This window comes from Suricata suricatta, chromosome 10, assembly GCF_006229205.1.
Source record: "Suricata suricatta isolate VVHF042 chromosome 10, meerkat_22Aug2017_6uvM2_HiC, whole genome shotgun sequence".
Taxonomy (NCBI): domain Eukaryota; kingdom Metazoa; phylum Chordata; class Mammalia; order Carnivora; family Herpestidae; genus Suricata; species Suricata suricatta.
Window position 1 is genome coordinate 79,098,680 of NC_043709.1, and position 26,196 is coordinate 79,124,875.

The 26,196-nt window shown below is 40.0% G+C and overlaps 1 protein-coding gene across 6 annotated transcripts in view; it reads right to left on the reverse strand.

The window, feature by feature from the left end:
• The window catches only part of ARNTL2 (aryl hydrocarbon receptor nuclear translocator like 2), a 108,468-nt gene extending 82,297 nt beyond the window's left edge, over positions 1–26,171 (reverse strand). For all 6 annotated transcript variants that reach the window (XM_029954818.1, XM_029954817.1, XM_029954815.1 and 3 more), the window contains exon 1: positions 26,061–26,171. In XM_029954818.1, coding sequence (XP_029810678.1) covers positions 26,061–26,091 — 31 coding nt within the window. In that variant the 5' untranslated portion in view covers positions 26,092–26,171. The remainder of the gene's footprint in view (positions 1–26,060) is intronic.
• Positions 26,172–26,196: the final 25 nt, after the last annotated feature.

Consider the following 26,196-nt stretch of genomic DNA (forward strand, 5'->3'; position numbering starts at 1 on the left):
CATACATTTCTATAATACTATTTTCTTATTTAAATTTTGTTTTGCGCATAGTCGACAATGTTACATTAGTTACAGGTGTCCAGCACAGTAACTCAACATCTCTAAATGCCATGCTATGCTCACCACAGGTGTCACTACCATCTGTCACCACACCAGGCTATTGTCATAACATTGACTGTATTCCCTCTGCTGTACTTTGTATTCCTGTGACTTATTCATTCCATAACTGGAAGCCTGTACCTCTCACTCCCCTTCACCCATTTTGTCCAACCCTCAACTATCTCCTCTGGCAACCACTGGTTTATTCACTGTATTTAGAGGTTTATTTTTTGTTCTTTTATTTATTTTGTTCTTAGGTCCACATGAGTGAAATTGTATGGTATTTATTTCTCAATCTGACTTACTTCACTTTGCATCATACCCTCTACATCCATCCACACTGTCACAAATGGCAAGATCTCATCCTTTTTTATGGCTGAGTAATATTCTAGAGTGTGCGTGTTTACCACATCTTCCTTATCCATTCATCTATCAGTGGACACTTGGGTTGCTTCCATGTCTTGGCTATTGTAAATAATGCTGCAATAAACATAAGGGTGCATATATCTCTTTGAATCAGTGTTTTCATTTTCTTTGGGTAAGGACCCAGTACTGGAATTATTGTATCATATTTCTGTTCTTAATTATTTCAGGAACCTCCATAATGTTTTCTACAGTGACTGTACCAATGTTCCCATGTTGTTTTTTTGAAAAAAATAAACAAAATTGATAAACATCTAGCCAGGAGAGGGAGGGAGGCAAACCATGAGAGACTCTTGAATACTGAGAACAAACTGATGCCTGATGAGGGAGTGGGAGAGGAGAAGGGAGGTGATGGGCATGGAGGAGGGCACTTGTAGGGATAAGCACTGGGTGTTACATGGAACTATTAATAAACTATTAAAAAAAAAAAAAAGAAAAGAGAGGACCCAAATAGACAAAATCATGAATGAAAAGGGATTTCTTACAACCAATCCCTAGAAATACAAACAATTATCAGAAAATACTATGAAAAATTATATGCCAACAAACTGGACAATCTAGAAGAAATGGACAAATTCCTAAACACACACACACACACTACCAAAACTCAAACAAGAAAAAAATAAATTTGAAGAGACCCATAACCAGTGAAGAAATTGAAGCAGTTATCAAAAATATCCCCAAAAATTAGAGTCCTAGACAAGATGGATTCCCTGTGGATTTCTACCAGACATTTAAAACAGAGTTAATACTTATCCTTCTCAAGCTGTTCCAAAAAATAGAAATGGAAGGAAAACCTCCGGACTCATTCTGTGAAGACAGCATCACTTTGATTCCCAAACCAGACAGAGACCCAGCAAAAAAAGAGAACTACAGGCCTATTCTTGATGAATATGGATGTAAAATTCTCAACAAGATACTAGCAAATAGAATTCAACAGCATATAAAAAGAATTATTCACTATGATCAAGTGGGATTCATTCCTGGGTTGCAGGGCTGGTTCAATATTCACAAATCAATCACCGTGATACATCATATTAACAAAAGGTAAGATTAGAACCATATAATCCTGTCAATAGATGCAGAAAAAGCATTTGACAATTTGCAGCATCCTTTCTTAATAAAAAAACCCTTGAGAAAGTCGGGATAGAAGGAACTTACTTAAACATCAAACAAGCCATTTATGAAAAGCCCATAGCTAATAGCATCCTCAATGGAGAAAAACAGAGCTTTCCCCTTGAGATCAGGAACATGACAGAGATGTCCACTTTTACCAGTGTTGTTTAACATAGTGTTGGAAGTCCTAGCATCAGCAATCAGACAACAAAAGGAAATAAAAGGCATCAGAATTGGCAAAGATGAAGTCAAACTTTCACTTTTTGCAGATGACATGATACTCTACATAGAAAACCCAATAGACTCCAACAAAAGTCTGCTAGAACTGACACATGAATTCAACAAAGTCACAGGGTACAAAATTAACATACAGAAATCAGTTGCATTTTTGAACACCAATAATGAAGCAACAGGAAGAGAAATAAAGAAACTGATCACATTCACAATTGCACCAAAACCCATAAAATATCTAGAAATAAACCTAATCAAAGATGTAAAAGATCTGTATGCTGAAAACTATAGAAAACTTATGAAAGAAATTTAAGAAGGCACAAAGAAATGGAAAAACATTCCATGCTCATAGACGGAAGAATATTGTTAAAATGTCAATACTTCCCAAAGCAATCTACACATTCAATGCAATCCCAATCAAAATTGTATTAGCATTCTTCTCATAGCTAGAACAAACAATCCTAAAATTTGTATGGAACCACCAAAGACCCCGAATAGACAAAGTAATATTGAAGAAGAAAACCAAAACAGGAGGCATCACGATCCCAGAGGTTAGCCTCTACTAAAAAGATGTAATCATCAAGACAAGTATGGTATTGGCACAAAAACAGACACACAGACCAACGGAATAGAGAACCCAGAATTGGACTCAAAGGTGTATGGCCAATTAATCTTTGACAAAGCAGGAAAGAGTATCCAATGGAAAAAAGAGAGTCTCTTTAATAAATGGTGCTAGGAGAACTGGACAGCAACATGCAGAAAAATGAACCTGGATACTGGTCTAGAGTGTGAGATGAGCAAGAAAATTTACCCAATTTACCACTTTATTATACCATACACAAAAATAAACTCAAAATGGATGAAGGATCTGAATGTGAGACGGAAAACCATCTAAACCCTAGAGGAGAAAGCAGGAAACAACCTCCTCAACCTCAAGCTGCAGCAATTTCTTCCTTGAAACATCCCCAAAGTCAAGGGACTCAAAAGCAAAAATGAACTATTGGGACCTCATCAAGATAAAAAGCTTCTGCACTGCAAAGGAAACAGGCTGAAGGACCTGAATGTGAGACAGGAAATCATCAAAACCCTCAAGGAGAAAGTAGGAAACAACCTCCTTGACCTCAACTGCAGCAATTTCCTACTCGACACATCCCCAAAGGCAAGGGAAATGAAAGCAATATTAAAGAATCATGTGTGCAGCCCCCCCTTATATTGTTTTCTTAAATCCAAAGAATAAACATGAACTGCTGATACTATGAACTTAATGTTGCTAAAGATATGAGAACATGCTGAGCCACTTTCATGAAACATTTCCTAAAGAGAAGGAGGGACAGGGAGTTTCTAATCAACTGCAGGGGATTCCAGACCGACCCTTGTCCTAAACTGTATGTGAAAGAGAGATCTGTTCGCAATGTATTCAAGAGAGTTAAGAGAAAACTTTTCACAGGAATCACCTGCCAATAGAGGATCCTTTTGTGGATGAGGGGAAGTGGTAAGTACGGATTTCAGAAAGTGGCAGCCACATGGCTTTGATCACCTCTACATGCCACACTGGATAACTGATGGAAAGCATTAGTGATGTGCCATGTTTAATCCTTTCTAAGAACTGTGGCATCACAGTCCACAAAGGGATGTTATTTGTAGTGGGGAACAGCCCCTACTCTGACAAAGGCACCTTCTTTTTCATGGGGAGTAGGTGGATCCTGACGACCTTTACTGATTTCTGAGCACTCTTCTAACGGCAGAACTTCCGGACTGTATGTACTTCATAAAACAGCCACAAGGATCCTAGCTCAAGTTGAAGTACCTGTTGCAGTAACATTGTTGCACATGCAACATGAGTATTCCACCACCTCCAGCTACCATGGGACAGGGGACAGTGACGTGGCACTGTGCACAGCAAGCACACTTTTGTCCAAGTCCCCTCAACTCATCATGTGGTGCTTAAGCTCTCTGTGCTTTCCTCATCTGTGAAATACAGACTGATACAGACTAGACTTACCTTACAGAGCTTCTGTAAAGAAAGAGATCAATGTTGAATCCTTATAGAATCTGTGAAGTTTGTTGGATGAAGTCTGCTATCAGGTAGTACATTGCTTATTTATCTGAATTGAAAATAATGCCGAGGTAGAAGACCCAAACAGACATGGATGTGCATCTGTCTCAACCCTAATGCAAATGATCAGATTGAACCATGGTGTAACTGCTAAATAAGGTGCCAGTCAAATTAAGGGTCACGCTGGCTCTGGAGCTAGTGCCAGATAATTCAGATTTCCACATGAAAATCCTTATCTAATTAGTACGAAATAAATTTCTCCCACGCCTCTGAAGAAGGGAATGCAAAACATTAATAATCATATATTTAATTCAAAATTGTGATCACTGCTTGAATTAAAAGCCGTGTGCTAAAAGACTATTCAATATACAAACCACTAGCAGTGTGACTATTGCCCAACAGATTTAATTACTTCCTTCTATTGCTCCAAACCCAGCTGTGGCTCTCCACTGAATTCAAGCTGACATGTAACACAAAGTCTTGCACGGCGCAGCACAGCCTGGCCACCGGCTTCATCTCGTGCTGTTCTCTTCCTCATGCAACAGCCACAGGGCACTAGGTGACACTCCCCAATCACAGCGCACCCGCTCATGGCTCTGCCTCCCTGGGCCGACTCCTCCCTTGCCTGGAATGCCCTATTCCCAAATCAGAGTTACATAAACTTACCTGCCAAGACATAGGTCAGATGTTACCTCCTATAAGAAGCCTTCTCTGACCACTGCCCCCAAACCCGCTACCTGACTGGGGCCCCTTTTAGGTAAGATGGTGGCACTTTGCAACTGATGCCATTATTGAGCTTATCCCACTTCACTGGGATTCTTTTTACCAGCCAGTCTCCCTCACTAGACACAACTTCTTGAGGGCAGGGACCATATTTGCATTTCCAGTTTAACATAATCCCTGACACATCACCCACACTCATAATTGGGGCAATGATGGATTGTTCCAGAACTAGTATTAGGTCAATTCCTAACTATTCATAAGATATTAAATCTATATTTCTCCCTGCTTATCAAAATAAATTTGTAATGAATAAGTGAGTTACTTGGAGGAAAATAAATCATAAAAGTATAAGAAAAAATACATGTGAATATTTATATAATCTTAAAGTGAGGATTTCTGAAGGATGATCCCAAAGGTAAAAGCCATGAAAGAAATTATTACATTAAAAAGCTAAAATCTCTGTATATCAAAACCACCACAAAATTAATACATATAAAATTAACTGGAGAAAACCTTCTCCACCGCTCTTTGCAGTCCATCCTTCCCGCCACTCCCAACCCAGGCAGAGTGACTTTATTGTTATGTGACCATTTGTTGGCATTTTCCAGACTTTATATAAATAGAACATGATATATGCCCTTCTGAGCTGGCTTCTTTTCCCCAAAACGATTTTGAGATTCATCCATGTTGTTGAACGTATTGGTATTTTACTCCTTTTTATTCTTTACTCCTTTGGGTGGGTATATTTTATCACTTTAATTCATCTGTTGATGGCCATTTGACTTATTTCCAATTTTTGGTTATTGTAAATGAACATTCATGTACACATCTTTGTGTAGACAAATATTCTCATTTGTGTTTAGTAAGTACTTAGATGTAGAATGACTAACTTGTAAGACTGGTCTATGTTTTACTTTTTGAAAAACTGCCAAACTGTGTCCCTAAGTGTTTTGTGTCATTTCCACCAGCCATGTATGAGAGTTCCAGTTTGCTTTAGATTCTCAGCAACAATGGACATTGCCAGCCTTATTCGTCTGATTCATTTGAATGAAAGCACTGTGCTATCTCACTGTAATTCATATGATTTCATGACATTTCAATTATTTGAAAATTTTATTCCTTGGAAGACCAAAATATCTCTCTAATTTTTAACCATCAATCCCATGTCTAAAAAGTCTAATACGTTTTCAATTTAGCTATAAATATTTACATCCTTACTATTGTACAGGGAATTGTGGTAGAGGCCAGAGAGGATGCAAAAATGAATACAGCATAGTGTTTGCTCTCAAATACGTCAGTCTCATAAGTAGAGAAATAACCCAACTACGAGCTAGAATGGAAGTATCTTTGGAGAAGTCTGGGTCACAGGTGTCACTGAGATAGTTTGTGTATTATAGACCTCCTCAAACGTTGGTTGACAACCATAATATCACACACCTTTGTCCTAAAGTTTTCTCTTCCCTAAACCAGACCACGTGACTCCCTCAAACATCACCCATAGGATGCCTTGTCACAAGTTGGTTGCTCTCAATGGATTTACTTGAACTAAAAAAATCCTTTGATGTGTGGTGTGATCAGAACAGAACACGCAGGAGTTGTATACCCCCCAGAGAAGAGAGAACATTTATTGATAATGTTTTGATTATACTTTCATTATTTATAGGACTGCATTAGTTCTTCTTTAATATATGGACCTTTACTTTATATAAATGAATGAATCAACAGTGTAGTTTTAGAACTGTAACTGGTGTTACAGACTGTCTAATATAACTTCCTCTTTTTCCAAGAAAGAAAAAGATTTCCACAGTTGATTAAGTTCTTGGCCCTTTATCATACAGCTGGAAATTGATGAGAAGGGACTGATTTGAGAGTCTTCTGACTCCTCAACAGGGCTCTCTTTGAGTAAACCCAAATCTGTCTTTTCTTCAAGTTGTTGTTAAGTCACATCTTTACTTTTCATACATCTACAGTTTTTTCTTTTTTATACTTAGGCACTGGCCTTTTTTTGGCTGTTAACTTTAATCTTCTTTGGCACCACCCTAACGGCATCTTTTTGGATTCAGATTATATGTAACAAATTGACTAAGCCTCCTCAAAAATACGCCATCTGCAAAAGTGACCAGCATGACATTTATATACTCAAACCAAATGTCTGGCTGGTGTGCTGAACAAAAAAGCCAAAGAGAGAACAGAACTCTGATCAAATACAGTGTAGGCAAAGTGAGATACAGTGGATAGCAAAATGTTGACACTAGGGAAGAGCTCTGAATGGTTAGAATGGACTCCGAGAATCACTCAATAGACAGGAAAACCGAACTATTTGGGCTGGGGACAGTGGTCTGAGAGCAAGACTGAACTATGCATGGCTGTCAGAGAGCCTCAGGGGTAAAGCTGTGCTAGCTGCTTGGATTGTTGGGCCTCATGTCTTAAAATGAACTTGGGAACTGCTACCATGTATAAAAATGATGTTCCTGCATTGAATGCCACACAGGCAAGTGGGTAGGCCGTGTTCCTCAATGCCTCAAGATTATGCACTAGCTTTTATTCCCTGATACACCTAAATGAGGCCTTTTCCCAATTTTGTCCCTCTCCTCCATCTCCCCACATCGCCAACAGCACTCCAGCCTTGGGTTAATATGGAAGTATCTTTGGAAAAGTCTGGGTCACAGATGTCACTGAGATAGTTTGTGTATTATAGACCTCCTCAAACGTTGGTTGACAACCATAATATCACACACCTTTGTCCTAAAGTTTTCTCTTCCCTAAACCAGACCATGTGACTCCCTCAAACATCACCCATAGGATGCCTTGTCACAAGTTGGTTGCTCTCAATGGATTTACTTGAACTAAAAACTAGGGTTAGGGTTAGAGTTAATATGGTAGAACTCCAGGATACACAGAAGGCTCTGTTAGATTTTAAGTTCCATGAAACAGAAGTCTTTTGGGTCAATGTCCTCTACCAGCCCCCTCAGCGCAGTGCCTGCTTCACAGTAGCTTGATGAATATGTACTGTTGGAACAACATGCCGGACATGATAGGATCACAGCTGACAAGTTCTGCTCACCAGGTGACTATTCCCACAGGGGAATAGACTAGCGCTTTTTTACCGCATCCTTCCTACCTGGTTGTGCTATAAACTGAATAACACTCTTTCTAGTTCTTTCTAGGGTTTGAAAGTCATAAACTTCCAATCTCTCTCCCATTCACACCCATACAACTGGTCTGTGTTCCACTCTGAACACTAACCAGACATGGAGAGCCTTGGTATACACCGTGCAAGAGGCCCAGGGCACCTGTGCATGTTAAGGCTATTTTTGGTACACACTCCAGTAGGAGCAAATCCATATCCTAACTCATACATGCTCTGGAATATATATGCCTTTGCACGGGGCAAGCCTGGGAAATCCCTGGCCCCTCCTTACTAGTAGAAGGGGTGTATCACAGAGGTAACCAGATCCTTGCTACCTTATTTTAAGCCATGAATAAAATGGCCCACTCCCTTGCCTGTGTGACTGACATTCAATGCCAAAAATGTCATTCCTATATAGACTATAAACAGTTCCTAAGTTCGTTCATTTGTTTACATGTTGTTTGTTATTGATGGGGCGGGGAACTGAAAGATTTTCCTAGCTAAATTCTTATTTATTATTTGATTCTACTATATTTAAGTATTGCCTGTCATGTACCCATTTTGATCTAGAAAAAAACCAACAAACTACTTTTGTCTTAAAGATAAAAATTACTATAAAATTTTGGGGGAAAATCCTAGTGCTTGCTTTGGCAGCACATATACTAAAATTGGAGAAAATCCTAAAAAGATACTTGTTTTCTTAATTTACAGTAGTACATTCAGAGGAGGAAAAAGAAACAAAAGAAATCATTTTGTCAAATAAATAAACAAATGAGAAGCAGAACTTAAATACAGTAGCCTCTTATGAGAAATGGTTCTTATGCATGTCCACTTTCAATCACTACAGAAATTCAAAAAGAGCAAAATACACTTAGAATAAATTTTCATGCCACAGAAGGCAGTCCTCTGTCCCACTAGCTTTTAGAAAGCAAGGTGGGGCCTCTTTGGAGAAGGGAGTTGGAATGTTAACTGATACACTGAGGAAAGCGATAAACATAGTGTGTCTAGATTTCAGTAAAAGACTTTTTCAGAGATGGAGAATAGTGAGCTACTTGAAGACTGCATTACAGCCTTGAGGTAAATAATAATAATAATAATAATAATAATAATAAATAATGATGATGATGATGATGATGATGGAGAAGGAGGAAAAAGAAGAATTTTAGGCAAGAACATCAGTTAGGAAGCCAACTGGACATCACTGCAGTGAAGCAGAATGATCAGGAAAGTGACTTTTGTAGGTGAGACCACAGCCACCACCAATGTCACCCTCCTCCCACTACCACCACCACAAATAGAATAACCTTTTACTAAATCTTTACATGCAAGGCTCTATACCTTTTACCTCTCTTATTTTATACAATCCTCACATCAAGCCTACAATGGTGGTTTAGCAAATGAGGAAACAGGCTCAGAGAAGTGAAGTAACTTGCTGTAATGGTCTTAGTGCTGGGCCAACTTGGCCAGGCTATGATCCTTAGCTACTCAAACACTAATGTAAGTGTTGCCAGGAAGGTATTTTGTAGACATGATTAAAGCCCATAATCAATTGACCTTAATAAGTGAGATTATTCTAGATAATCTGGGGGGGGTCTGATTTAATCAGTTGAAAGGCCTTAACAGAGCTGAGGCTACTCTGAAGTAGAGGAAATTGCCTACATACAGCTGCTTCAGCCGTGCCCCAGACGTCCAGCTGCCTTTCCTAACAGCCTGCCCTGTGGATTCCAGTCTTGCCCGGCCAGCCCCCACAGTTGCATAAGCCAATTCCTTGCAACAAATCTCTTAATATATATATATCTCCTACTGGTTCTGTTCCTCTGGTTGAACCCAAACTGACAGACGTGCCAAAGATCACACAATAATTATGTGAAAGAGTTCAGATCCTCTCAAAGCCAAAAGCAGGTCACTATTCCACATTCCCTCCCAACAGAAGTTCGGCTTTGGATACCAGCACTTAACAGATATGGCAACACACCCAAAAGTCTAGCAAGCATTGAAGCTCTAGAGGCCAGTCTATACTAAGCTTTTGAAATGGGACCAAGGGGGAGCAGATACACCCATTATGACTATAAGGAAATCAGAGTCATGGAAAACCACTCAGTTGTGATACAGAATATAATCAGAATGATGTAAGCACTGAAGACGGCTTCCCTGACTATGACTATTCTGGAAAAGGTCAACATTTCATAGGCATTACAACCTAATCCAGGTATAGGCAAAAGCAAGAAACAGTAGTTCATCAGAAACAGGAAAGTCCTCTAACTTTGTTCCAGACTGGATTGATCCTCATGCATAAAAAGAATACAGGGTTTAGCACTTTGACTATTAACAGGTTTTTCCAAAAAGCAGAAAAACATATTTATATTTGGCCGGTCTATACCCACATCATCATTACACTTGGGAAAATATAATTCTTGCAGCTGATGAGTAAATAGAGCCATGGTGCATGCTATCATCATGATTCACATTGATCTGGCATGACTGGATACGCCAAATGCCACATGGAACCTCTGAAAGATACAATGGTTGCGGTTTAAGGAAGACGGCGGAGTGGGAGGACCCCGAGCTCATCTCCTCCCACAGACACGCCATGGCAACAACTACGTATATTGCAGCTCGCTTTGAAAACAACCTGAAGACTAGCAGAGCAGATCTCCCACAGCTAAAGAAATAAAGAAAAGGCCACATCACGAGGGATAGGAGGGGAAAAGATGCCCCAGAGAATGAAACCACTGGTGCGGCAGAGACCCACAAGCAGGGGGGACATCACAGGCACAGAGATGCTCCCACGGTAGCCAGGGAGTCAAGCCCCATAATGGGCACTCCCAGCCCTGAGGACCTGCCCCACCAGGAAAACAAGTCCTCATAACATCTGGCTTTGAAAACCAGCAGGGCATAACTCCAGGAGATGGACAGCTACAGGAAACTGAGGCTCTATTCTTAGTATCGCTCCATCCAAGACCCACCACAGAAACAGCATAGTTTGAAAAGTACCTGGGTTATACATAAAGGAGACTTACTGACTAACATTAGGGCATGTGCCAGAGGGGCAGGGATCTGTGGGAGCTTTCTCTGGGAATGGGAGTACTGGTAGGCACCATTTTTCTTGCCCTACTTCAGCCTAGCTGGCCAGTAGCTTGTGGGAGCCAGTTCTTACACTTCCCATTACCATACTGGCACCACTTGCCCAGCTCTACCCAACCCACCCAACCCAGCAGGCACTCCTGCAAAGCAGCCCCTGCCTCACCAACACCAGGTAGACAGCCTGTGTCAGGTCCGGCACCCCTCCAGGAGACCCCTGTCAGCGAGAAGGAAGCCAGTCCTGCCCACCAGCGTGCCTGTGGAGGTCATAGCCCAGTCACAACAGGAGGGCACACACAGCCCACACAGGAGGTACCTCTGGAGCACCTGATGCTGGTGACCAGGGGGATTGCACTACTGGGCCTCACAGATACCTTTTACACAAGGTCACTACTTTCAAGACCAGGGGATGCAGCTGACCTATGGAATATATAGTAATAACAGAGAGTCAGGCAAAATACAGAGACAGAGGAATATGCTCCTGATGAAAGAATAAGACAAAGCTTCAGGAAAAAAATAATCAAAATGGAGATAAGCAATCTACCTAATAAAGAGTTCGATGTAATTGTAAAAAAATAAGATGTTCACCAGATGACAAGAGTGTGTGAATTCAGTGAGAACTTTAAGAAACTAATAGAAAATATAAAAAAGAGCCAGTCAGAGCTGATGAATACAATAATTGAAAGAAAAAATACAGTAGAGGAAACCTACAGCAGACTACAGGATATAGAAGAACAGACCAGCTATCTGGAAGACAGGCTAAGGGAAAGCACCCAAGCTGAACAACAGGATAGATAGATAGATAGATAGATAGATAGATAGATACATATATACATACATACATACATACACACACACATAATACGTATGAATTTAAAATAGATGATAGGTTAAAGGACCCCAGGGCTACACTAAATATACTAACATGTGCATTACAGGAAGCCTAGAAGGAGAACTGCCTAGAAGGGGGCAGAAAACATACTTAAAGAAATAATAGTTGAAAACTCCCCTAACCTTTGGAGAAGGAAAAAGATATCCAGGTTCAGGAAACAGAAATCCCTCGACAAGATGAACCTAAGCAGGCCCACCCCAAGACACATAATTATTAAAATGTAAAAAATTAAAGAGAGAATCTTGAAAAGCAAACAGTTAAGAACAAGGGAAACTCCACAAGGCTATCAGCTGATTTCTCAGCTGAAATTTTCCAGGCCAGAAGAGAGTGGCATGATATACTCAAAGTACTGAAAGAGGGAGGGAAATAAAAACTTTCAACCAAGGATGCTGTACCTGGCAAGGTTATTCAGAATTGAAGGAGAGATAAAGAGTTTCCCAGACAAATAAAAGTTACAGGAGTTTATCGTCACTAGACTTCCAAGAAATGTTTAAGGGACTTCTCAAAGGCAGAAACAAACCAAAAAGGAACAGAACTAGAGGTAAGAAAATTATAAAAGGAAAAAAATTCACTGGTCACAGCAAACATATAGCAAAGGTAGTCGATCAATCACTGGTAAGGCTAGTAGGAAAGTTAAGACAAAGGTAGTAAAATTAGAGTCCCAGTTCAAGGTGACAATGTAGGAAGACTCTGAACTCACCTCCTCCAGAGAACATACCAAATTACACCTATTAATAGAACAATTCCTCCTGAGGAAGAACTGAAGGCTGACTGAACAGCGACTGAACAAGCAAAGGTATAGAGAATGTCAAGAGAACAGGAAGAGAAACAGAGACACAGTAAGAAAGAAAGCCCCCACCCCAACACTGTGAACAGCAGGGGGGACGGAGAAATAGCACGAGGGACTGGGAACAGCCAGCCCTGTCCTTGGGCACACAGAAAAGCCATGGTTTAAAAGAGGAACTAGCATGTAGGAGACACAGCTCTAGAAATCTGCCAAGAGGTGCAGGAGCTCTGGAGGACACAGTTTGTGTTCCCACCGCACCGTAACAGCCCAGACTGGAGCAGGATCTTGGGTGAGTCCCGTCATCCGAGTGAGTTAACAACCTGAGTGAGCCCAGAGCCCACAAGCCCACACCAACCCTGATCACACTGGGGGACAGAAAAAGAAGCCAGGTTTAAAAGGGCTGAGGGGCTGTGGGAACACTCTCTCCCCCCTCCACCTTAAAAGCCCAAACAGGAGCAGATCATAAGAGGCAGGTTCATATGCCATAATTAGCAGGTTGTGATGCCATAACTGGAGGGTCAGATCATCACACAGAGCTTGTGACTTCAGGAAGCCCAGGATCCGCAAGCCCACACCAGCCCACTGGTGCTGGGACACAGGGGGAAAAAAAAAAAAGCCCTGGTTTAAAAAGGCAGAACTATGAGAACATTTTCTCCCTTCCGTTCTCCCCTCCACCCTAAAAGCACAGACCAGGGCAGGGTCTGGATGCCATAAGGGGTAGTCCAGACCCCATGACTGGTGGATCTGGTCACCACAGGGAGCCTGTGACCTCAGCAAGCCCAGGGTCCCCAAGCACACACCAGCACCAGCCACCCTGGGGCACAAGAAAAAAGCCACAGTGTAAAAGTGCCAAGGAACCATGGCACTCTCCACCTTAAAAGCGCACACTGTGCAGTACTTGGCTCAGGGAGCTTGCAACACCCGGGAACCCAGGACCCACAAACCCGCACCAGCTGCCCTGCGGTGCTGGGACATGGTTTCGGGTTCTTTTGTTTGCTTTTATTTCATATTCTTTAATTTTTATTTTATTTTTTTTTCTTTTTAAAATTTCTCTTGTTTTACTTTTGGTCAGTTTTATTTTTCTTGTTTTTTTTTTTCTTTCGCCCTCTTATTTTCTTTCACTTTTTCTTTTTACTCTCTTTTTTCATTTTTTTGTTTTATATTTTTCTTTTACTATTATTCTTTCTGTAAAATGTGATAAAAAAGTTTAAAAGAGTAAGTAGCCCCAGATTTCAAGTCATACTGTAAAGCTGTAGTCATCAAAACAGTATGGTGCTGGCATAAAAATAGACACATAGATCAGGGGAACAGAATAGAGACCCCAGAAATAAATCTATGATTATATGGTCAGTTAATCTTTGACAAAGGAGCAAAGAATGTGCACTGGGAAAAAGTCTCTTCAACAAATGGTGTTGGGAAAGCTGGAGAGCTACATGCAAAAGAATGAAACAAGAGACAAGAAAAAAACTCAAACAATATAACCTTACACCTAAAGGGACTAGGAAAAAAGGAGAACAAACAAAGCCCAAGGTGAATAGAAGAAAAGAAATAAAGATCAGAGCAGAAATAAATGAAGTAGAGGCAAGAAAGAAAGAAAGAAAGAAAGGAAGGAAGGAAGGAAGGAAGGAAGGAAGGAAGGAAGGAGGAAAGGAAGGAAAGGAAGGAAAGGAAGGAAAGGAAAGGAAGGAAAGGAAGGAAAGGAAGGAAAGGAAGGAAGAAAAGTCATTGAAACCAAGATCTGGTTCTTTGAAAAGATAAACAAAAGAGACAAAACCTTAGCTGGACTCATCAGGAGAAAATGGAAAAGGGCTCAGATAAATAAAATCAGAAATGAGAGAGAAGTAACAATCAACACCATAGAAATAAAAGGATTATAAGAGAAGAAAATATAAAATTATAAACTGGACAACCTACAAGAAATAAATTCTGAGAAACATACACTCTTCCAAAACTGAACCAGGAAGAAATAAAAAACTTAAACATCCCTATTACAAGTAATGCCATTGAATTGGTAACCAAAAACTACCAAAAAATAAAAGTCCACGACCAGATGACTTCATAGGTCAATTCTACTGAACATTTAAAGTAGAGTTAATACCTATTCTCCTCAAACCATTCCAAAAAATAGAAGAAGGAAAGCTTTCAAATACATTCTATAAAGGCCAGCAATACCCTGATGCCAAAATCAGACAAAGTCATCACAAAAAACAAAACTAGAGGCCAATATCTCTAATGAGCATAGATGCAAAAAATTCTCTACAAAATATTAGCAAGTTGCATTCAACAATTCATAAAAAAAATTTTCACCATGAGCAGGTAGGATTTATTCTCAGTATCAAAGAATGGTTTAATATTAACAAATCAATCGACATCATAGACCACATTAACAAAACAATGGATAAAAATCATTTTGTCATCTAAATAGCTGCAGAAAAAGTATTTGACAAGATTCATTGCCCATTCATGATAAAAACTCTCAAAAAATAGGTTTAGAGGGAACATATCTCAACATAAAAAAGGCTATATTTGAAAGATGCTCAGCTAACATCATACTCAATGGTGAAACACTGAGAGTTTCCCCGCTAAGATGAGGAACAAGACAAGGATGTCTGCTCTCACTATTTTTATTCAACATAGTACTGAAGGTCCCAGCCATAGCAATTGGACAAGAAAAAGAAATAAGAGGTATCTATACTGGTAAGGAAGAATGCAAACTGTCACTATTTGCATGTAATACTATACATAGAAAATCCTAAAGACTCCACTAAAAAATTATAGGAAGTAATCAACAAATTCAGTAAGGTTGCAAGATACAAAATTAATACCCAGAAATCAGTAGCATTTCTATAAAATAACAACAATTGCAGAAAGAGGACTTTAAAAAACAATACCATTCACAACTGTACCAAAATGAATAAAATATGTAGGAATTAACTTATCCAAGGAGGTGAAAGGCCTTTACACTGAAAACTATGAACTACTGATGAAAGAAACTAAAAATGACACAAATGGAATGATATTTCATGCTTATGGATTGGAAGAATACTGTCAAAATATTCAAATTACCTAAAGAAGTCTATAGATTCAATACAATCTCTACCAAATACCAACAGCATTTTTCACAAACTTCGGATAAATAATACTAACATTTATATGGAACAACAGAAGACCTGAAATAGCTGAAGCAATTCTGATAAAGAATAATGAAGCTAGAGGTATTACAATTTCAAGATAAACTGTAGAGATCAAAGCAGTATGTTATTGGCACAAAAACAAACACACAGATCAAGAGAACAGAAGAGAAACCACAGAAATAAACTGACATTTATCTGGTCAATTAATCTATGAAAAAGGAGGAAAAAATACATAAAGGGGGAAAAGAGTCTTTTCAATAAGTGGTTTTGGGAAAACTAGACAGCTACATGTAAAAGAATTGAAAGTGGACCACTTACTAACACCATAGACAAAAATAAACTCAATATGGATTAAAGACCTAAATATAACACCCAAAAGCATAAAAAATCCTAGAAGAGAACACAGTAGTAATTTCTGACATTAGCCATAGCAAGATCTTCCCACACATGTCTCCTAAGGCAAAGGAAACAAAAGTAAAATAAACTATTGGAAGTACATCAAAATAAAAAGCTTCTGCATAGGAAAGAAAACAACAAAACTAAAAGACAATCTGAATGGATATATCATTTGCAAAGATTTCTCAATGATAAGTTAATATCTAAAATATATAAGGAAACTTTATAACTGAACACCAAAAAATAAATAATCCAATTTAAAAATGGGCAAAAGGCCTGACTAGATATTTTTCTAAAGATGACATATGGATGGTCAACAGATGCATGATAAGATGCTCAAAATCACTAATCAACAGGGAAATACAAATCAAAACTACAAAGAGATACCACCTCAAACCTGTCAGAATGGCTAACATCAAAAACACAAGAAATAACAAGTGCTGGCAAGGATGTGGACAAGAGTCCTCATGCACTGTTAGTAGGAAAGCAAATTGGTACAGCCACTGTGGAAAACAATATAGAGTTTCCTCCAAAAATTAAGAACAGAAATACTGTATGATCCAATAATTCCAGTACTGAGTATTTGCCCAGCAAAACGAAAACACTAACTCAAGAAGACACATGCACCCTTATGTGTATTGCCAAGACTTGCAAGCAGCCTGTGGGCATCAACAGACAAATGGATAAGGAAAATGTGATATATATCACAAGGGAATACTACCCAGCCATAAACAAGGATGAGATCATGCCATTGGAGACCACGTGGATGGCTTAGAGTATATAATGTTAAGTGAAATAAGTCATACTGAGAAAGACAAATACCATATTATTCCACTCATAAATAAAATCTAATAAAAACTGAATAAACAAACAAAAATCAGAGTAAGAACTATAAATACAGAGAACAAACTGATGGCTGCAGAGGGGTTTGGACAAAATGGGTGAAGGAGAGAGGGAGATACAGGCTTCCAGATATGGAATGAGTAAGTCACAGGAATAAAGCAGAGCATAAGTCAGTGATATTGTAACAGAAATGTAACAGGACAGATGGTAACTATACTTACTGTAAACACAAGATAATATATAAGCTTGTCAAATCACTAAGTTGTACATCTGACTCTAATGTAACATTGTGTGTCAACTGCACTCAAATTTTTTAAAAAGTAATAAAATTAATCATATCTATGAAAATTAGGGAGTAAACAAAATGGAAGGATGTAAAATATGACATCATAAGTGTAGGACATGGAGGTGGGGTTAAAATTCAGTGTTTTGGAGTGCCGGGCTTGCTCAGTCAGGAGAGCATGCAATTCCTGGTCTTGGGGTCATGAGCTCAAGCCCCACATGTGGCATGGAGTTTACTTTAAAAAAAAAATTAAGTAGGGGCTCCTGGGTAGATCAGCTGGTTAAGCATCCAACTTCAGTTCAGGTCATAGTCTTGTGGTTCGTGAATTCAGGCCTGCATCAGACTCTCTGCTGACAGCACAGAACCCACGGTGGATCCTGTTTCCCTCTCTCTCTGTCCCTCCCCTGCTCACGCTCACTCTCTTTCAAAAATAAACATTAAGCAATTTTTTTAAATAAAAAATGTAGTGTTTTTAGAATGCGTTGAAACTTAAGTGACCAATTTATTATAGACTGCTATATACACAGGGTGTCATGTAGAAACCTCAGAGTAACCACAAACCATAATCCTATAACAGTCACACAAAAAAATTAACGGGAAAAAACCCCAAGCATAGCACTGAAGTCATCAAATCACAAGTGAAGAGAGCAAGAAGAAAGGAATAAAGAACCACAAAAACAGGAAACAATTAACAAACAAGAACCCGATCAATAATTACTTTCAATGTAAATGGAATAAATGCTCTAATCAAAAGACATAGGGTGAATGAATAGCAAAAAAAAGAAAAAAAAAAAAAGACTCAACTATATGCTGCCTGCAAGAGACCCACTTCAGATTCAAGTCACATAAAAACTGAAAATGAAGTGTAATGACAAAGCAATCAATCCAACAAGAGGATAAAACAATTGTAAATATATACCTACCATATACTAAATACATAAAGCAAATATTAACAGACATAAAAGGAAAAGCTGACAATAATACATAATAGGGGACATTACCAATCCACTCACATCAATGGATAAACCATCCAGATAGAAAGTCAATAAGGAAACAGTGGCTTTGACCAACAGCTACATACAAAACATCCTATTCAAAAACAGCAGAATATACTTTTTCTCCCCAAGTGCACAAATAATATACTCCAGGACAGGTCACATGTTAGGCTACAAACAAGTCTTAACAAATTAAAGAAAACTGAAATCCTATCAGGCACCTTTTCTGACTACAATGGTATGAAACTAGAAATCAATTTCAAGGAAAAAAAAATTTCAAACACAAATATGTGAGCTAAACATGTTATTGAAAAATCAATGTGTCAATGAAGAAATTAAAGAGAAAATTTTTTAAAAATACATGGAGACAAATGAAAATAGAAACATAAAGATTCAAATTCTTTGGGACACAGCAAGAGCAGATCTAAATGGGGAGTCCAGAGCAATACAGGCCCACCTCCAGAAACAAAAAAAAATCATCAAACAATCTAACCTTACACCAAAAGGAACTAGAAAAAAAACAAAACCCAAAGTAGTAGAAGGAAGAAAACAATAAAGAGCAGAGCAGAAAATATGAAATAGGGACTAAAAACAAGGGGTGCCCTAGTGGTTCAGTCAGTTGAGTGTCGGCTTCTGCTTCAGGTCATGATCTCATGGTTCATGGGTTCAAGCTCCACATCAGGCTCTGTGCTGACAGCTAGCTCAGAGCCTGTAGCCTCTCTTCAGAGTCTGTATCATCCTCTCTCTCTGACCCTCCCCTGCTTGCTCTCTCTCGCTCTCGCTCTCTCTCAAAAATAAGTAAAAACAATAAAAAAATAAAAACAAAACAAACAATAAAAATGATCAATAAAACCAAGAGCTAGTTCTTTGAAAACTGATAACCCTTTAGCCAGACTCATCAAGGAAAAAAAAAAAAAGAGGATGCAAGTAAACAAAAATCAGAAAATAAGAGTTAACAACTGACACCACAGAAACACAAAGGATTATAAAACAACTATGAAAAATTATATGCCAACAAATTGGACAAATCTAAAAGAAATGAATAAATTCCTGGAAACATACAATTTTGTGAAAACTGAATCAGGAAGAAAGAGAAAATATGAACAGGTCAGTTATTAGTAATGAAAAGGAATCAGTAGTCAAAACAAAAAACAAAATACAAAAAACAACCCCAAGAAACAAAAGTCCAGTACCCAACTGCTTCACAGATTAATTCTACCAAACATTTAAAAAAAGAGTTAATACCTATCTGTCTCAACCTATTGTAAAGAAAATTAAAAAGGAAAAAAAATGCTTCCAAATTTATTCTATAAGGCCAGCAGTACTGTGATACCAAAACTAGAAAAAGGCACTATAAAAAATAATAATAAAACTGCAGACCAATATCTCTAATGAGCATAGATGCAAAAATTCTCAACAAAATACTAGCAAACCAAGTTTAAGTATACATTAAAAAGACCATTCTCCATGACCAAGTAGGATTAGTCCAGGGATGCAAGGATGGTTCAATGTCTACAATCCAAACAATGTGATATACCACAATAACAAAATTAAGAATCAAAACCATATGATCACTTCAATAGATGCAGAAAAAAACAATTAACAAAATCCATCACAATCCATGAGTAAATGCTCTCAAAAAAGTGGTTATAAAAGCGCCTGGCTGGTTCATTTGGTTATGTGTCCAACTCTTTGATTTCAGTTCAGGTCATGGTCTCCAGGTTCATGAGATTGGACCCACATCCAGCTCTGTGCTGAAAGCACAGAGCCTGCTTGGGCTTCTCTCTCTGCCCCTCCCCTACAGCTCTCTCTCTCTCTCACACACAAAATAAACTTAAACAAAAAAAGGTTTTATGGAGGAAACATACCTCAACATATTAAAGGCCTCATATGGGAAACCCACAGTTAACATCATAGTTGATGGTGGAAAATTAAAAGCTTTTCCTCTAAGATCAGAAACAACACAAAAACATCCATTCTCATCACTTTTATTCAACACAGCATTGGAAGTCCTAACCACAGCAATCAAAGGAATAAAAAGCATCTAAATTGGTAAGGAAGAAACAAACTATCATTATTTGCAGATGACATAATTCTAAATATAGAAAAATCTAAAACTCAAAAACTTAACAGAATAAATTACAGGATACAAAACTAATATACAGAAATTTGGTGCATTTTTATACACTGATAACAAAATGGCAGAAAGAGAAATTAGGAGAATAATCAATTTATCATTGGCATCAAAAAGAATAAAATACCTCGAAATACATTTAACCAAGGCTGTGTATGACCTTTGCTTTGAAAACTTATAAGACATTGATGAAAGAAACTAAAGATGACACAAATAAATGGAAAGACATATCATGTTCGTGGACTGAAAGACTCAATGTTGTTAAAAATATTTATACGACCCAAGCCAATCAACAGATTCAATGCAATCCCTATCAAAATACCAACAGCACCTTTCATAGAACTAGTCACTGATGACTTTCCACATCCCTGTCTATTCTCTGTCTTGAAAGACCCTCTTCTTGGCCACCTCCCCAAGAATTATCTACCCACTGATACTATAGTTGGCACCTTCTCTTAAAGTCAGTGAGTCCCTCCCTACTGAACTAGATGTGATTTCTCCTTTGGGTAGCGAGACTCACTCTTAGCAGTTAAACTATAGATTTTACTAGGTTCTGTCTTGTTACACATACTTTGACTGCTTTTCACCTATTTATAAGCTCTTATATTATTTTTCTTGCTTTATCCATTTCTCTATCTGTTTGCTTACTATAGTAGTATGTATTTAATGGATAGTTTATGAATGAACCAGCCCTGTCCACACATTAGACCAATTATTATTCATTTAAAATCAACAAACCTTTAGTAGGCATTTAACAGGTACAAGGAGTTGGAGATTGTAAAGATGAGTAAGAATCAACCCTGCTCTCCTAGGAATGGGCAACCAGGGCTGAGGCTAAGAGGTCTACCTAAATAACGTGGGGGCAAGCAGGCCCAAATGTTATAATAGACCCCCAAAAAGACTACAGTGGGAAAATAGAAGGGGAGGAGCATTTCCATAGGAAGTAGGAGAGGTTCTGGGAAGGTTTCAAGGAGAAGAAAAAATCATTAGTTGAACGTCAGCTTTCACTAAACGGTTTGTAATCTCATTTCCCACATAAGCCTCCAAGTTAAGCATTTTTATTCCCCATTTGATAGACAAGGAAATTGGGGCTCAGAGCAGTTAAATAATTTGGCCAAGGTCACATAGCTAGTAAATAAGGAAACGTGATCACAGTCTCAAAGGCCTGGTTCCCAAGCTCATGCTCATTTCCCTACACACCGGCTCTCCTCCTCCACAGGCAAGTAAAAATAGTGACACCTGAGCTCAGCCTTCAAGACAACGTAAGATTTCTATACACCCATCTGAGGAAGGGCAGGAGCATCTGAGGAGCAGACAACAGCCTGAGCAATGCCTAGAGGTAGAAAAGTTTAAAACATATGGGGAAAGGCAGACGCCATCATGTAACAGATTATAGGACATATAAAGGAGACAAAATAAAAATACTTTGGAAGAAAAAGCCAGTGGATGGCTTTCCACTTGACCTGAGACATGTTTGGAATATGTGGTAAAGTATATTCCTTATCTACTTAAAAAATACATAAAATATTAGAAGTAAATCATTTTGAATGTATTGGCAATTACTCTCTTCTGGCAACAATCTTGACCTTCATTAATAAATATCCTGTAATGCAAACCATGTTGAGTGGAAGAATGATTCTCTCCATATTTCCTTTTCCTTCAGCTTCTGTTTTTATCTCTTTGTAATAAAGATATTATTTAGAGATTTAAACGATAAGATTAAAGACTAGAGAAATGAGATACAATTAATTTATTTGAATAATGACAAATTTCCTATCATGCCAACTAGTATTTAAGTATTTTCAAATGAGAACTTTAATATTATATAACTGGGCTGATTTAAGTATTTTAAGAAATTTTAAAATATTTTAAGTTTAAAAATTGGGGGTAGGTGAGGGGCACGTGGGTGGCTCAGCTGATTAAGCTTCCGACTTCGGCTCAAGTCATGATCTCATAGCTCATGAGTTCGAGCCCCACATCAGGTTCAATGCTGACACCTCAGAGCCTGGAGTCTGCTTTGGATTCTGTGTCTCCCTCGCCTTCTGCACCGCCCCCCCACACTCTGTTTTTCCAAAAATAAGTAAACATTAAAAAACACTTTTTATTTGGGGGTAGGTGAGAGATTATAACCTAAGTGATATAATTTAAAGAGTATTTGTGAAGGACCAGTAAGTATGACTTCACACAAGAGAAGAAAATGGGACCATAAGAAGAAACGGGTATATGCACAGCTAAGTGCTTCATAAACGATCCGTAAATATCCAGAAATACTACAAGCAGATGCAGAGAAGATCTTCCAGCTGTAGTCCCAGCTCCAATAAGAGTTTAAATGGTAGGTTCTGCTAAGTTTTCACAGCCTCCTGCCACCGGGAAGCAGGGAGGCACTGGGTGAGGCAGGGGGAGGGTACAGACAGGCTGGGATTTGAGGGCGGGGGGACAGGCTCCAGGGAGAAGGCCTGCAGAACCCAGGACCGGAAATCACAGTCTCACAGAGCAGGCAGATGTCTCAGGTACACCTGTCTCCTGCAGGGCACCTGCTCACGGAGTCCCAGATACTGATGTCAGTACTGATGCTGACTCATGACCCAGATCCAGGCACCCGCGCAATGGAGCTGTCACAGTGGAAAGGTGGAGGTCTTCAACTAAATGGGACAACTGAAGTCAGGGCTACTAGAATGAGATGCTAGTACCTCATTTATGATTTCCTCAACTTTATGTAAAGGGAGAGATTTTGAAAGGATCTGTAATCAATGTTTACAGCACAGGAAGAGAGCAGACTTTTTAGAACCACGGAGTCTTGAGCAAAAAAAAAGGAAAATCACTGTTTACTATACTAATATTTTGGATTTCCCTATACATTGTCAACATTAAATTTCTTTATTTTCTCCTGGAGTCAAACTTTGATGGGCTGGGAGTCCCCACCCTACTCCCTGCTCTCACCTCTACTCTGCCTCATTCCCCTCGCCCTGCTCACTCTCCCCTCTCCCAGCTCCTAGCCTTGCTCCTTCACCCCCTCTCTTTCCCTCACTTTCTACCTTCCTTCCCTCTTGCTTCGCTACTCTCTCCCCTCTTCTCTCTTTATTCCACCCCTATCTCCTCCCCGCCATTCTCTTTTTTCCTCTTGCTTCTCACTTCCCCCCCAACCTTGGCCCAAACATTTGAAAAGCAGTTTTAGTCCATCCTGGTTTAGCTTGAGTAATGCACTCAGGCTCAAGCTTTGCCTAAGGGTCCAGGGCAGGAGTGGCAGCTTATGTACAGCTGATTGGGACATGATTTTTTTATCTGAGTCACAAAAATGAATCTAAGCCCCTATAATTGCAGAACTACACCTTAGAAAGAGTTGTCTGATACCACAGGGGAAAAGATGCCACGGAAAGGAAAGGGAAGGTGAGAAAGCTGCCCCACGGATGCCAAGACCCCCAACCATCTCAGGCGGTCAGTCTTGAAAACATGCTGCTACTGCATGATTGCGGTAGCCCTGACTCCAAGAACTCCAGACTCATTTGCTAGGAGGACACCCAGGCACTTGGCACCTTGCTTAACCTTGGTGTTTACCATAGCCTGTTAAAAACTTGAGCAGGCAGTTCTGTTAGGCACCAGCTGATTTTTGGCAGCCATCCTCAAAAGCAGCCCTAAAGTGATTGTCAGCAGGGTAACCCCCATGGGGAGGGTCTCCCTATCACTTTTAGATTTGTATCTTACTACCAGGACCTTAATGTCAAACTGCCTCGGGAAAAGAAATCTTAAGAAATTCTGTGTAAGGAAAAACATGGTCCTGGATTCTGATATAGAGACCTGTTCTGTTTTGTTTTTTCCCACCAGGGGTTGGGGAACTTGTAGCAATATGTGTTTCACCCTTTTCATTTAAAGAGGGGGTCTGAAAGGGCGCAAATTGCTCATTAGCGCCAGCCCCTGAAACAGGAGAGAAAGGAAAGCAGTGTGGCGGGTCGCCACAGATTTGGCTCCAGTGTGTCATTTCTCTGGCTGTGCAAGAGGGACCAGCCCGTTTTTTCTTCTCATCTGCAAAATGGAGACAATGCCACCGATGTCACAGGGCTGCTATGAGCTGAGGAAGACATCCTTATGCAACGCTTAATACGTCACAGGACTTCAATAAATGCTGGCCCTTCTAGCCCCCCCTGACGCTTTGCTACTCGTATCTAAGAGGGATTAATTCTCATCATTCCCAAGTGCACGTCTGGTGTTCAGCTAAAGAGCCATAGCTATTTGCCTAAAATCTTGTTAGTCCAGAAGGCTTTTGTGCTGAACGCCACTCTTTGAATGAGTGGGTGCATTTTTATGTTTCGCTTTTTTCAGTAAAGCCCAACTATTCTTTCAATTTGGCCAATTTTAACTTGGTGGGATAACATTTCAATTAACCAGACAAGGTTCGTTAATCTCACAAAGCAAATGGGAGCTGTAAATTAATCATTGTATTAAGCTAATGCTTGTGGAGCACTTCCTATTTCTCATACACTGGGCTAAGCACTTTATATGTACTTAAATGCGTTTATATCTCATTTAGTCCTAACAATCCTATAAAACAGACACTATAATTATCCCCATTTTACAGATGAAGAAACTAAAGCTAAGCATAAATAACCCCAGTGACACGTCTGAACCTAATACCATACACATTGTCTTCTCTTTGTAAAACAGTGCTTACCCACATCTTTATGTCATCCAGAAAGATTTCACATATTCACATGACAGAATGTTGGAAATCTCCCTGTGATCCTAATTCCAATTAACTATATAAGGTTTTCAAAAGCACCTCTTCTCATTGCTGTATCTCAGAGAAAAATCACAACTCAGCACCATATTCCAAAAGCAAAGCGCGGATTTAAACAATAGCGTCCCTGATATTCTCTCTGCCGGCCTTCCTTTAGTTACTTCTGTGTTTTTCCCTCCCTCCCTTCTGTCCAAACAGATACTTTATAATCATCCCCGAATGCGAGCGGTCTCATGGACGAGACCTCAGAATGCTGCCAGTGTATACTAGAGAGAGGAAAAGAACAGAGCGACGCTTCCAACTCAATTCACAAAAACTCCACTTAGATAGATACAAAACAAAACAAACTAATTCAAATGATGGCTTTCCTAAAGCAGTAACCGTAAAAGGGCCACCTCTCGCTGACGGAGGGCTATTGCGGTGCAACTTGTCATTTTCGAGGGAGAGGTGCCGGGGACCCGCCTCCACGCGCTCCCCTGGCCCCCTGCCCGCCCCACAGCTGGGGCAGTTTTTGAAACGGGTTCGGGGAAATTGAATATTTCCAGCACAGAGGATACAGGCTAGCAGGACCCGAGTTCCTTCAATAGCTGATGACAACTGCTTCCTACAAAAGATGAAATCTAAGAGGTCCCTGCAGCAATCCCTGCAGACGACATAGTGGGATCCCAGTGGTCGGCGGAGGGTCCCTCTCCAGGTCATCTTCGCCAAAAGGTCTGGCCGGGACCAAGATGGGAGGCTGCTGGCAACCCAAGGCCGGCGGCGACCCTGGGCAGTCCCCACTTCTCTCTCCCTGGGAAGACGGGCGGGACGCCAAGCAGCACCTGTGTCCTCAAGGGACGACCTTGGTCCTGGAGGGACCTTCTCGCAGGGGCGAGAAGAGCCCTCGGCAAACTGCGCCCAGCACCTGGCGTCGAGGAGCCGGCCGCTCACCCCCCAGCGCGGGGGGGATGCTCCCGCGCGTCCGGCGCCGCTCATCCACCTGGGGCCTCCCGGCCGCAGCCTCACCTCTCATCGCAGCCTCCCCTTCCGCCGCCATCGCAGGAGCCAACCGGTCGGCTCCGCAGCCGCGGGGCTAGCGGCATGGAGAGCTCGGGGCCTGCCCTGCGCCTGCCCAGGCTGCGGCCCCGGAGCTGGGACGCGG